This window comes from Zerene cesonia, chromosome 16 (assembly GCF_012273895.1).
Source record: "Zerene cesonia ecotype Mississippi chromosome 16, Zerene_cesonia_1.1, whole genome shotgun sequence".
NCBI classification, from domain to species: domain Eukaryota; kingdom Metazoa; phylum Arthropoda; class Insecta; order Lepidoptera; family Pieridae; genus Zerene; species Zerene cesonia.
This window is the reverse complement of record NC_052117.1, coordinates 3,543,468-3,558,654: the sequence shown is the minus strand read 5'-3', so window position 1 is coordinate 3,558,654 and position 15,187 is coordinate 3,543,468. Positions and strand designations below refer to the sequence as shown.

The 15,187-nt window shown below is 30.3% G+C and overlaps 3 protein-coding genes across 6 annotated transcripts in view; 1 reads left to right on the top strand and 2 right to left on the bottom strand.

Annotated features, from left to right (window-relative positions):
• LOC119833138 (apoptosis-stimulating of p53 protein 1) overlaps positions 1–7,124 on the bottom strand; it is a 175,965-nt gene extending 168,841 nt beyond the window's left edge. The window contains exon 1 of the mRNA XM_038357054.1: positions 6,798–7,124. The gene's annotated coding sequence lies outside the window, so the exon portion shown is untranslated. The remainder of the gene's footprint in view (positions 1–6,797) is intronic.
• A 3,861-nt stretch (positions 7,125–10,985) lies between these two features.
• LOC119832883 (inositol-tetrakisphosphate 1-kinase-like) lies at positions 10,986–13,660 on the bottom strand. Of its 4 annotated transcripts, none has more exons than XM_038356694.1 (6): positions 13,263–13,660; positions 13,060–13,194; positions 12,882–12,980; positions 12,558–12,655; positions 12,057–12,356; positions 10,986–11,626 (listed from the first exon to the last, which is right to left on the bottom strand). In XM_038356694.1, the coding sequence occupies exons 2-6, from the start codon at positions 13,180–13,182 to the stop codon at positions 11,161–11,163; spliced, it is 1,086 nt and encodes a 361-aa protein (XP_038212622.1). In that variant the 5' UTR covers positions 13,183–13,194; positions 13,263–13,660; the 3' UTR covers positions 10,986–11,160. The 4 variants fall into 4 exon arrangements, with proteins under 4 accessions (XP_038212622.1, XP_038212623.1, XP_038212621.1 ...); XM_038356695.1 differs by having other exon boundaries at positions 13,403–13,660; XM_038356693.1 differs by having other exon boundaries at positions 13,060–13,660.
• Positions 13,661–13,747: 87 nt separating this feature from the next.
• LOC119832885 overlaps positions 13,748–15,187 on the top strand; it is a 2,898-nt gene continuing 1,458 nt past the window's right edge. The window contains exons 1-3 of the mRNA XM_038356697.1: positions 13,748–13,968; positions 14,158–14,423; positions 15,035–15,166. Of these exons, the coding sequence (XP_038212625.1) occupies positions 13,851–13,968; positions 14,158–14,423; positions 15,035–15,166 (516 nt within the window). The 5' untranslated portion in view covers positions 13,748–13,850. The remainder of the gene's footprint in view (positions 13,969–14,157; positions 14,424–15,034; positions 15,167–15,187) is intronic.

The window sequence follows — 15,187 nt, the reverse complement described above, 5'->3', positions numbered from 1 at the left end:
GCCTTGCAACGTTATTTTATTGGTTTGAAATTCGCTTTATCTCTTTCATCGATTTGACGATAACGCTAAATGGAAGCATTAATGATTATTGAGCTGTCTACGTACATTTTGTGTCATCCAACAAATTGATTTTCACCGATTTACTTATTAACTCCAACATTCATAACATATACGCTGCGGCCGATTTGTATACAAGATAGTCAAAATTTTTAGTGGTTTGACGTTAAATTGCCATTGAAACTAATGCGTTTTCAAAATATTAAGGTTTTCATTCATATTTTTGAGTTTAAAAATCATATCATTTAAAAGACTTCTTACTGTCAGGAATGTTAATATTATTGTGCTAATTGAAATAAAAAAAAATACCGTTATTACTGACATTAGTGTAAATGTTGTAGTTCTTGAGACTTTTTTGTATCTGGTCAAAATTCAACAAATGCCCATCTTTATTCTATCGTATGTATCGCGTCATTAATCGTTTCAATTGATTTTCTCTTAAGCATGCGATTAAAAAAAAATTATCTGTGGTCACAAGCAAAATAAGGAAATGATCATTTTCTTCCATGATTATAGAAAATTTTAAAATGAATAAGAGACAAAATCAAACAAAACAGAGAAAATCGTAATAACAGTCAGCATACTGCGTTTTCAATGTTATAGTTTTCATGCATATTTAATAACATTTTATTAAAATATATTAGGTTAATTAGCTATTTATCAGTCTTTTTACATCCCTTTGCTTACAACAATCTTTACATCAAACATCAATTTGCATAAAAAAATTAATGTCGTAATATTTGGCGCCAAATGTCAAAATGACATTGCATTAGCTACAAAGAGTTATAGGAGTAGATCTGTCAAAATCGATTAAATATGACGAGTCAAAGAGCAACAATGGTGTCGCGCTCATTACATCGAGCGTGAGGGAGTTAATGAGGCTCGATCGTATCACGGCAGCCCTGCCGCACTTTCACTTGAAAGGGCAATCAAAGAATATGGATCAGACGTGACGTTTGGCTTAACATCCATTGAGCTTTAGCTAGCTTGAGGCTACAGAGATCAACGGTTTATAAACTAGATTCACGTTTTAAACAGCTAAAGTAGATATAAAATTTATTTATGATTTACTTGTTATGTAAATTTAAATTTAAGATTACATTACATCTATTTTAAAAGAAAACAATATCTTAGATTTATCGATGTAATATAATGTTGTCAACTACTCGTGTGATTCACATTTATCAAACTAATGTATCTTACTACATGCATGAAAATGAAACACAATGGGGCTTTGAATCGAATTCACTAGATGAAAGTTCGTATTCCATTCATCTTTGTTTGTGGAGAAAGAGGTGCTAAATAGACGCATAATACTCGTATATATGCGTACTTTGCATTGCTTTCACTTGAAGGTTAAAGTCCGAAGTAATTGAATCATAAATGTCGTGAAAATGATACCAACGCGATCAACCTACGAATCAACTTTATGGCCATTTTGATATGTAAGTAATGAATCTGATATAATGAAATTGATATTGCAATTTTTTTATTAATTTAAACAATCTCTATTTAGCAATTTATGAAACGTTTAATGTACCCCAGGTACATTTGTAACTGGCTTTCATGTTTGTAAACCTACTAGTTCTTGTATAGTTTCTTTAAACTGATGTTAAAATATGACAAAATTCGGGAAAAGTTGCTTTAGCGGCATTTTTATAGACATACCACTAGTTTTCCAGCGACTATTAAGCAAGCAATAAAGAAATTACCAACACTGTCGACTTCCTCATCTTTGAATATAAATCCAAATCTAATACAATGCTGTGCATATTTCAGTGCTTAAGAAATACGGTTCTTTGCCATAAATGGATGTTCTACGTGGTCTTAGTGTGTATTACTCGATAGCGATTGCTGATTGTAGCCGTGGTTTTATAATAAATAAACTCAGTCGTGGGACTATGTAGCTACTCCAAATTCTCTAGGGCACAGTGTTATATTTTCTATTCTGTATCTGTAACGGTAAAACTATTTCACCGACTCAAAGGCAACAGTGCGTGCGTGTTGACATTGTTTGACTTAGTCTAATATTGACTTTGACGAAATTTTCAACGTGTTTTAAATATATCTCCATTTTTCATTTTTTTTGACTATACATTTCAGTAATGTCTATATTTCAGATTCAGTAAGTTGTGCATTTTATGATCGTTTGATAATTTGACTGAATGTTGGATATTTTCTATGACATCAGTCTTCCTTTGATTCGTTGCGAAACGATATATTTGAAGATATCATTCAAAATAATAATGCATTCAGGTAAGGCACGATTAGTTTCTTGTTTATCATCTTAGACACTAGAAAGTTTAATCCCACTCACTGACAATAAGAGTCAGTTTGCATCAAATTATTACACGGAACAGTCACCTCTAAACCACTAACCTATGACTAAATTACATTAACGCGTTCATACATTAACTAAAAACGTAAACAGATATTTTAAATGCACACACGGTTTTAAAAATCTATATTATTAAACTCAAATGTAAAATAGTAAAGGTACGGAAGATTACTCAAATGATTACCCATACAATGTATGTTATCGATATTGAAAATACACGCAAACCCAGGCTGCATAATAACAGTTCATACCTCATTTTCATATTAGCATACATGCAAGTATTTTCACTAACTTACTTTTTTTATTTAGAACTTACTGTAATGATTGTCATTAATGCACATTACTTTTAGGAACTTATAAATCTTATTATAATTAAGAAGAAGCACATCATAAAAACGACTTGTTTGTTTTATATCTGCCGCGAAGACAGCACAATAACAGCTTCTGAACTTCAGCGTTAAATACGATGAATCAATCCTATTTAGGTGTCCAGTTTGACCAGTTTCTTATCTTAAAGCTGAACAATTACATCACAGTAGCAGTGGCTCATAATTGGCATCGTGTAGGTTATACTCACTGGGCGTAAAATTATTCTTGTAGACAGGCAGGTGCATAGACCATAGTCCTGTTAACAGCTTTGGATTAAAAAGAAAAACACTCCCCGGCGCGCGGATGCGTGCCAACTGCCAAGTAGGTATGATGTGTTTAGGAGCTGTGTGTTATTTACACGTGCTGATTACCGTAACATACTTGATGATTGTTTATTTTTATACTTCAATTATGTTAGTTTAACCCTAAATTATAATTTCAATGGAAAATGGGGCGATAAAGCAAATCTGTAACTCTTACATTAAAAATATTTTTGTATCCTTTATGTAAACAAAAAAAAACTGTAAATGTTTTTAAGAACAACAGCATACCTCCTCAATTTATATAACGATGTGGGATTATATCATTATTCGATACAATGTAAGTTAATAAGCACGATATTCGGTACCTTAACAGCGCATTTTCCAATTACCTACCTATATATGACAATCGAAAAAAGTGTAATTTCACCCAATGAAAGCAATAATTTGTTCTCAGAGTAATATGCTTAAAATTCTTCAAGACGCAAGTACACATTACTCGAATAGTTACATAAAGTAGATATACCATTATCATATACTGATTATTTAAAAATCAGCGAGACAGGTTTGTGTTTCATCCTAAGATTAAACCTATAATAATTTAACGAGGCCAATTATTCTTTGCTTTACTCCGCACTATAATCAGGGGGAGGAACGTGATGTTTTCATGCCTGCGTCAGATTCAAGTAAATTGCCAACATTAAAGGAAATCATGTACAACATCAAGGATTCATTATTTTGATATATACGTTTTGTAAAGCGTCTCATTACGACATCTGTCAAAATTGCAATCCTTTTCACAGACTAGACCACATACAACATAAACGTGAAAGAAGGCATTCGTATTATATAAAGCAATTCAAAATTTTTAAATAGAATCGAAGTTTAATCGGTTTCAATGTTATCTTGAATGCTTTGACAAAGTATTCCAAGCGTAGCCAGATTAAGAGATATATCCTATGAAATGCCAATAGTTCGCAGACATTTGCAGTGAGTACTTATTTTAACTGTAACTCTCTTAGATATCGTATCTATAATAGTATTTACTAGACATCGACCGTAATGGATTCGTTCTTGTCGTAATTTTATTCGTCATAGAGCAAATGTATTTTCTTCTAACAATGCAAGCAATGATCCGAATAATTACAGCTTAACGTTACTCCATACTCTTTGCAATGTGAACAGATATTTAAATAGATCACAGACAACATTTTAATTTTAAAATATCCAGATCATGTAGATGCTAATTGAACAAAATTTTCGCTTGAGCTGAGTCATATAACACGAACTAAGTACGCAGTCGTTTACATTGTTATAGGGGATCACGTCCGTCCGTCAGCCTGTCAGCCTCTGAGATGAACAAATTGTCGACACCAGCCTTGACCTGTCCGACATAACAAAAGACTTGGGAAGATGAGTTGAAACGCGTATTAAATACCTTACGTCCGAACTTGTCGCTCCAGATAAGTTACGTGAATGTATACCTACCTCCATATAAGTTTCTAACAATAGAATACTTTTCATTTTATATAATAATCTAGCTAATATAAAATAAAATAGATTGTTGTTTTGACGCGACGGCGCGGCGCTTTATAATATACAACTTACAAAATTTATAATATACAACGCGCAAATTGTTATCTTATACTTTGTAACGTCTAAATTGTGAATTTTACTAAGAACAAACATGCCTGCCTAGAAAAACTCTGGATTTTGTCAAATAAGACTGAGCGTTTCATATCCTCTCTGTTAAATTGCAGAACAGAAGAAGGGCAATAGTGATTTTGCGATCATAAAAAATTTGAAATTGTTCCTGGATAAAGTTTCATTCAATTATATGGGTGTTTATTTCAAAATTCTAAGGGATAGATCAATGTGTAATTTCTTTTGTCTATAAATGTGATAATTTTAACTTATCAAGAATATAATTAGGCATGTCTGTTATAATTATTAATTCCTGAATATATTAATAATCTTTTCCATGGATTTACATAATAATATGCGGTAAGCAGTTGCAGAAGATAATAATTGCGCTTGGCTTTTTCTCTTTGCAAATACAATGTACGTCAATTCTCACATGCTACCGTCAGCAGTGTCAATGTTTGTTCATTTGACCACCTGAAAGGCGCCTCTAAAGGCCTTTACAAAACCATAATTGCTTCCAACTTTAAAAAACAAGTATAATTATGTTCGACTTCAACAATATGCATGTATCTACGTTTTAAGTATGTATTTGTGTATTTTAACAATTATATTTAGCATTTTAACAGCTATTCTATATTTAGAATAAGTTTGAATTACAAACTTTGAGTTTGACGCATTATGTAAGTGTGCTCACATTTACAATTAACACAAATAATATTAAACCCACTAAGGAGGGCGGATGTGGGGCCGGTCAGAGCTACCACGAGGCGTCTATGGACTCGGCAACGCAAAGAAAAAATATAGAAAGAACACCTACCGTGCGGAACGCATCCGATCCTATTAGAAACAGCCGACAGTCAAACTAGTTTCACTATACAGTTACCTCCAGTTATATGAGATGATTCGATTCTGCGACGATAGTCGAAGGTCGTGGTAGCTCAAGCGATTCTAATTCTAATTCGTTCTATAAGTTGACGACTGCGAACAAATGGCATCCATTGTACATCGAAAAAAAATCGATTTCTATCAATACAGAATCGGAGAACGAGAACTCAGGAAAATTATTTGCTGTGTTATAAATTAGAGTAAGTAACGGTCTACGAATTATCCTCTATGAAAAAGTTTAGATCGTTGATTATTTTTATGAATAAACCAGTGACAATAAGAAATATATCTAATGAAATGAAGGTGTACGAATAGTGAAGTAGAGACAAATACATATAAAGTATGATCATTGCAGGTAAATATGGTACAGTTTCAGTTAAGACTACCACAACTTTATTAGGTATATAATTTCTATATCTATAGGTGTGTAGATGTAAAATAAGCAAACTCACATATAAATTAATATTATATGTCTCAATACCAAACACTCATAAATTGTAAAAGTAGTAAAATTTTATAGTAAAACCTCGTAAAAACACGATACGAGAGATCGTTATGAATAAAATATTTGACCCAAAATGGAAGTTGTTTTCAATGATCATCAGGTAAATAATAAAAACTATAAATTTTATAAGATCGTGCCATAAAGTGAAATAATTGTACATCCTTAACTACATCATTTGCATATCTCAGCAACAATTTAATCAATTTCTTTCTCACGTAATCAAACGTTGTTCTATTTTAATCATAATAGATTCATATTATCGTGATGATATCGTATTTTTTTTAATGTTCCATGTCCAACTAACATATAATTGCAACATAAACTCCTAAGTATATAAATTACTCTTTTTAAGTTAAGAGTATAATAGACTAGGCATTGATATACTTAAAAAAAATCTTTTTAAATGGGCATTGAAAATTATTTCAATATTGACCCGTTGAGAGAAATATGGGAGGGAAAATGTAGCAGCAATATACCTTTAAGTATTTACATTTATAAAATAGTATGCCTTTATGTACATAACATGCAACATTATAAGTTATGTTATTATAAGAATAAAAGATATACTTCAATTCAACTTAATTATATACCTAATAAAATAACTTGTGAATAAGTTTTAATTCATTGACACATAGAAACGTCGCAATAGCATTCATAAAAACACATAAGTGTAAATACTACACCAAAGATTATAACGACAATAACCAATAACTTATTTATTAATAGAAAGAAACATTACCTGTATCGGTGGGCCTTTAAAACTCCATTTAAGTCACATATCACTTCACTTGCGGGCACAAAAAAATCAATTCACATCACTATCGCTGAATTGACTTCGTATTTTTGCTCGAACAAAAATACGTTCAACACTATCGATTAATTGGATTTCATTTCTCGATCATAAACAATCGTATCAACGGAGGCTTATTTATAAAAAAAAATAATGATAATCACATTCGTGTTGTTATACTTTGGCCAGTACGTTTAAAATGTGCGCGATCGCGAATATGTATACGAAATCGAGCGACTGTGCGCGCGCGACGTACGTGCAACAGCCGCATATGCCTACAGCTGACTGAATCGCAATTCGGAACAACACAACTACAACAATAATTACAGGCCTCCAATTTTTCTAACAAACAGTCTGACCACCGTTAGGCGATACATTTAACTCGGTAATCCTATCTACATTATGTAGAGCTTACTTCCTGCTAGTACAATACATCACGAAAGTCGCCGCACGGATGCTATATCAAGTAATGTGTTATAAATTGTTCAGATTTACCTCATGCTACAACTAGGTGTGATTTATGCACGGAACTGTGTCGAATTAACAATTACTCTACGTAGCGTTTACGGGTGGACATGACCGTTATGATCACAGATATTTTGATGGGTATGGCACGGGAAAAACTATTTACAAAATACTTGAACGATTTATTTTTGAGCAATTTATACACAAATATGCCGTTTTAACTAGCCACTAATACTATTCACAAGCACTAGCAAGAATTATACAGTGTATTATTCAAATGCGTAAGTAGTTACCCACTTCATTTTTATACTCATTGTCTTAAATTAAGAAAAAAAAATGGAATAGCTGGAAACTGGCAAAGGAATTGAAAAAAATTTTTTTGACTACTCTTAGCCACTCTACAATATAAAGTTAGAAATCAGTATTTTGTAGGAATGTTCAACGATTGAAGTGCTTTTTTATAAAGTGCTTGCATTCCTTCGATGGTAAAAAAATATCTAAATCTAGTCCATTGTACTACCATATTTTTGGCACCATAACGAATACTCCTCAGTCTCTAAACGAACAACGAACGAACAAACTCTATCAAATTAAATATCGTTCATTATGTAAACTTTGATAAAATATGCCACTCTATAAATAATATTAATGGTGCTACCACATTAATTCTGTTCCATTTGACAAGTAGCAACTACAAAATCAACGATTAGTGCAACGCCTCTGGCGATTTCGGTTTGTACGTAATTGTAAATTAAGCTGCACAATTATTTATATAACATTTCATATTTATTGCTCTTTCTGGTGGGTAATTTAACGCGTCAAATTGAATTATTACTGTTTCAAAACGTTGCAATAGATTTGAATGCTTTAATCATGGCAATAATTGTGGACGAGTACTTGTTCTGTAAAAAAAATAGAATTGTATATAAGAAATATTAGTTTTCCGGTAAACTAATTGTTTTATAAGTATAAAAGGCTAGGGATAAGAACAAAACACCGTATTATAAATAATATTCGAATATATTTGGGTAATACTATAATATAAATACATTGTCATTTAATACATTAATCTACGCTACATGCTTTATATAGATAAGTCAGTCTCCTTTAAACTAATTTGTCCCCAGTACAAAAAACGGACATTTACAAAATTCAAACGAAAAAAATTATAAGTATTTTAATTAGTAAAACTATGTAAACTATACGTTAAACAAAAAAAAAAAGCTTACAAAATTTAAATTCTGTGTAGATGCCCGTTTTTTATTTCTTATTATATATGGAATGACATTCGAATACAAATCATTATATTTTTTGGAAAGAACATCGTCGTGGAAATTTTTGGAGCTCTCTTGTTCTATTCGTATTGTAGGTTAATTTATAAATAAATATTTCGATACTAGCGTTCAAAATTATTTAATATTAGTCAGGCACATTGATAGAAAATAAAAATTGATGGCTAGATGTGTATTAGGAGTTTATTTTAATTCACTTACATATTATTTTTGTGTTAACGAGTGTGATGTTCATTTAAATTTATAAATAACAGAAAGTACAGGGTTATAACTTCAACCTAACAGAAATAGTCTTTATGGTTTTGTATCTTTTTATAAATGGTCCATATGTTATCTTTTAATACCAGTCTGATCCATGTTTGAACAAATTACCTATTTTATTAGTAAAAATAAATAAGTATACAGAAGAGTTGTTTCTTTGTTATTTTAGTATTTACATATTCAATATTTCACATTAGCTTTGAATTGTAATTTCTGAAATATCTATCGAAAAAACTAAACTATGGCCATTTACATTGTCATACGATTAATTTACATAAAAAAAATGAAGCGAATATCATCTTGCTTAATAAAAATATATCATAAGTACGTGCACAAAAAGAGTATTTTTATTGATTATTTATTAATCGATTAGTTTTATTTTCCAAATGAAATTCAATTTTTTTACTCATATAATGTACAACATACTTCATTTTTACGTATTTGACTACGATTAAATGTATCATAATCGAAAATTGCAATATAACTGCCAATGATTTATTTATTCTATCAATATCACATAAGAATATTTTTTAAATATTATTATTACAATATGTATATTTTACAAAAAATTCAACGAACCCTTTTTTAAATGTGGTCATAAAATAAGATTTTTTTTTTAAATGAAACCTTATAAACATGAAATTCTTTATAGGGTTTTCTGGTTAGAAACATTTCGTATATTGTATTGGTAAAACATAGATAAAATTAATAGTGTAAAAAATGGCTCATCGGATTACACATTAAGGATACAAACATCATAAAAATAACCTTATTATTCACCTTAACCAAATTCATGACAAAGAGTGGACTTTTTTGTGGATTTGGTAAGTATAAAATATTTAGAAAGGGGTCATCCATGAAAGTCACACGTTAAAGAAGGGTAGGATATCACGGAAATCTGCAATGGGTGATAAGGCGCAAATGATTCATGTGCAAAGCTTTGTGACATCACTCGATCTAAATTATTTTACTTTTTCTTTTGTTTTTTTTTTTTTATAAATACATAACTTTTTATAAATAGGTCGCATCATGGAGACCTCCTCGAGGTTCTTAGAATGTGACAATTTGTTACGACGAATCGTCAAAAAAAGCCCTAAAATTCATATGACATAATTTACGGACGACCCCAAATGACGTGCTATAATAGGAAATATACCTTTGAAAATATTAAATTCATCCCTATCCTGGAACACAGATAATATACGCATATAATATTTTGAAAATCTTAAAGATTTATATTGTGTTGAAGGTTACTCATTGAGGATTAGTTTTAATTTCAAATTAGTTGATATAATAAATGTGATCTGTACTTTACAACCAACTATATTGCCGTCTCCATTGTCAGTGATATAGCATTTATGTCTACTCCCCATCAATTTATTTTTGCACATATAACAACCATGTTGGTATATTTGACGGAATAGAAAATAAAAACATAATCAATTCCTCGCAGATTGCACTATTAATTAGGAATAATGATGAAAATAATTCACTCTTATTCATTATATTATTATTAAGTACTTTCAATATTTTTTTACTAGTCACATATTAATTTGTAGATTCTATACAAAAATCGAATATCAAGCACAAACTACTCATTAATAGTTTAAATACCCAGCTCAAGACAAATTATACAAAATATAAAAAAAAATGTGAATCAAATCACACAATACAAATTGTAATTACTTGTAGGATACATCCTGGACAAATGCTAAGTAAATATTCAATTGGCCAAACCAAGTAGACATTTTATATAATCTACTAGCGGTCCGATCCGGCTTCGCCCGCTATATAGCCTATAACCTTCCTCAGTAAATAGGCTGTCTAACACTGAGGGAAATTTTTCAAATAGGACCAGAAGTTCCTGAGATTAGTGTGTTAAAACAAACAAACAAACTCTTCAGCTTTATTAGTATAGATTATAAGTACTATAATATCATTTTGGCATCATAAATCATAACAAAAACAATGGCATGTAAAATGTGCCAACAACCTTTATATTTTGATAGTGTTGTTCTTACAAACTAGCATGAATAAACAATACTCAAAATGCAGAAATAAATATTAAAAAAAACCTTAGAATAATACTTAAGTTCCTTATTATTTATTTTTTTTTTTTTGGAAAAAGGTTGTTCAGATGATAGTTTATTAGGTAAAATGAATATAGTATATGGAATTTCTTATTGACCTAATACTAGGGAATTAAAACATGAACAGATCCACATCCATTGATAGATAAATTGGTAGTACTGAATCAATTTGTATAATTTTCAAGTCAATTATCATACTAGCCACTAATTAATATTCATTCCAGTTACACCATACTGAACAGAGCTAACACCAATATTAATTAAGCCGTTAGGCCTGTGGTTATTGACACAATCGTCGTAACTACTGTCACCATTTAATATCCTAACATTATCTTGTATACAATCCAATAAATGATTAAAAAAATTGGGGAAATTATCATAACTAGGGAAAACGTTAATATCTATAACAGCGTGATTACCTGACACATTGTCTATCACAACGTCAAAGCCAGCTAAAAGCAGGCCAATTCTTTTCCGCAGCACTTTAATAATAGATTTTATTTTATCTTCGTTTGGGTGCATTGTAACATCTGGTTTGTCATGTGGGTCCAATATAGACAGAGTTGATTGACTGTCTGCTTTACAAACTTCACCTGTGCTGTAGAATATTGGGTCTATATCGTCTGATGCATAAAAGTTTTTAAGGCTGGGACGTTGACATATGTGATACCTGTAACATGAAAATGAAGATTACATATTTAAATAAAAGTTATCTTATTTTATGGTACAACTATGAATGCTTAATTGGTAATACTAGGGCATCATCATAAGATAAAGTTTGGGTTGATAAGCCTTAAAAAGGTTTGTCATAAGATATGATTTGTAAGTCATGATAGATTGGTGAGTCATTTCCTTAATTTAAAAAATCTTTTTCGGTAACTCAGATTTATTTGAAATATAAATAAGATATAGATATTACATAGTAGTATGTAAATAATAAACTTACAACTGATAAAAAGATTAAAAATTATATTGTTTTAACCATACTCATTTTTTCAAAATTCTATTTGTTGAATTAGTCTTTTCAAATCCATAACATTTAGAGTGATTAAATCTGATTAACAATATTTTGAATACTAAAAGAAAACTTGGATACTAACCTATTACCAACAAGAAAAACCTTATGTAAAACAGCATTATGATTCACAAAACTTTGTACAACACAAGGTGGTTTACAAACATTTAATCCTCTCTCATTAAATATCAATACCATTTCATGAGCCGATTTTGATCCATGGGCCAAAGTTGGCTTACAGATGACAGGAAATGTGACACCTCTTTGCCTCATAATTTCTATATTTTGTTCAATATTTGCAGTTGTAAATTCAGCAAATGTTGGGGTAAAAACACCAATATTTTGTAATGAGACCTCATCTTCTAATATTGTATAGTAACCATACCTATAAAATATAAAAATGTTAATTTATTATAAACATACATGATGTTACTAAATTGTAACCTTAAAAACAAATATATATATATATAACAAATATTGTAATAATTATAAATTTAAATTAAAGTGACATTCTCCTTAACGTTTTATTTTCATTTCCCTGTATTTATGTTTATTGTTAAATGTGCTGAATTTGTATGGTGCTTACCTATTTAAGAGTATCCTCACATTATTCAATGGATCTATAACTGTTATATTTGGATGATTTGATAAATACTGCTCCACCCTTCCTATGATACTAGAAGCCTATAAAAGAATTCAAATCATTAATTATTGCTTATAATACAATACAGTACTCTGAAATAGCATAAAATATTAATATAATAACAAAAATCTAACAAGATTGAAATTTAATAAAAATTATGTCATAATTGAAAAACAACTTGATCTGTTCACAATATAATGAGGTTAAATAAAAAATGAGGAAAAATCTACAGAATCATTCAAATGGAACTCGAAGGTCGTAACTTACTTTAGGATCACCTTGATCAGCTGCTGCTATTATATCTGTTAGCTTGTGAAGGAAAACATCCATTTCACCTTGATCTTCTAGAGGTTTTTCCAAATCTAGCTGAAAATTATAATAACGAAAATATGAAAATATAAATTTCCAAATGATAAAGATTACTTTAAAAAGTAGGATAACTTACTTTTACAAGTTTGTAGCCATGTGTAGTACAAGCGTTTAATAATTCCTTCCAATTAAGTTTGTGGCTTTTTTTCTCAGACATCCAAATACCAATCGTCTTATAAAATCCACAATTTTCATTCATTTTGTAAAGGATCTAGTACACATAAAATTTATTAGTAAAAAAAATAAAAACATCAAATGTAGAATTCTTTATTCACTAACGTTTGATATAGATATGGTGACGCAATAGTCCTGTTGAAAACTGTCACACGCAATGTAATTTGTATATCACTGATTGTTTTGGCAATTATCGTCTTTATTTCTTAATATTATAGGAAAAAACAGACACCGAAAGTACTAACAATTTAAAACCTCCAAATTACAATTGTTACCCATGTTACACTGACAGCTGTCAGCTGTTTGTCGACTACTGTCATTTCCGAAATAAAAATGTGAATTGTGAATTACAGAGTCACAGATTAATGTAATATTACACACGTTTCCATGGCTATCATGACTGACCCTAAAGAGTAGTATAATAATACGGGTACCCTGTCACCACCGTCAGGCCGCAGGCGTCAAGAGATCATTTCAATTCTCAAATTATTGTTGTCAATTGTCAATGTGTCACCATATTATAATAACATAACCTGAAAATTATTTTTGAGTTATTTTTATGGGATATTAAAATTTAAATTTTGTTGTATGAGTTGAATTGAATAGTATATTTAAATCCGCAAAAGACACTCCTAATTTATTAAATTTGTTTTAAAGTAAAGCTTTCTATAAATCAATCTTTAGAACATAGCAATGGGAGATGAAAGTGTGTTGAATGTTAAGTGCCGAATTTTAGATCTTATTTCGGAGCTCGGTGACCATGAGGTGCAAAATATAGAAGAGTGGATAACGTCTCAATCTTACCGAAAGGGTAATCTATCACAAAATTATTACATTCTTTACTTTTTTACATTAAATAATATAAGAGTGTTAGACTTCTTGCAAAAGTTGATCGTTTTTATTTTTATACTAACACAAAGTCAAAAGTTTATTGGAGAAAAATGAAATGCTAAATTTAACTATTGGCTATATTCCTTCTATCATATTTGGATCATTACAGATTTAGAACAGAAGAGGAACCTCCAAAGATCAGAGAAACAATTAATAAAAATTGCCAATACGTTAAGGAAAATAGTTCCTTTTGAGGCTGAAATGACAACAGAGAAAATTGAGCCACCAACTGTGGGTGATCAAGCTGATTGCACTAAGGAAAACACATGCCATGTGGATGAGTTCCTTTATGATGACAAACATGTTGATGAACTTGTAAAATCAGAGAAATTAACTAGATTTTACTGCTCCCAATGCAACTCTAGGAAAACGAAGGTATATATTTTTATACATATCTATTTTATCAAATTAAAAATAATTAAATTTCAGTTAGTTTTTAACACAAGAGTCAAAGAGTGGTGTTATTAGTTTGACATCAACATCTGTGTGTGTCACATACATGTGGCCTCATAGCTCTTAAATGGATAGAACTATTTCTATATGGATTTGTTTTTTTCTTATATTAAAGAAAGCTCCTTGCAGATTGCTAGATTTGCTTGCTAGATTTAAACTATACTTAATGATGGTTTTAAACTGTCATGGCCACCACAAAATGTCAGATTAAATATTTTTTCACCACTGCCTCAATATGGTGATCAAAAAATAAATGGGCTTGGCTAAAAGAATACCACTCAATATGTAAAATTACAAATTCAAGAATTTAAAACAAATTTTATGAAATGTATTTCTTACTAGCTGTGACCTGCGGTTTCACCCGCGTAAGTCCGTATCCCATAGGAATATCAAAGTAAAAAGTTGCCTATATGTTGGTTCAGCAGTTTTTGCGTGAAAGAGCAACAAACACACACACACATTATCAGGATTTAATCATAGCACAAAGAATAATATTATGACAAATTTTTGATTTATAGTATTTTTCTTAACAGGAATTAATTTTTATCTCACATTCAATGTCAAGACAAGCCTTACAATATATATTTACGGTACTCTTACCAAAGGACCTGGAAGACAAGAAAATTTTAGATGTTGGTTCTAGACTAGGAGCAGTACTATATGGTGTAAGTTATTATAAAGGAAAT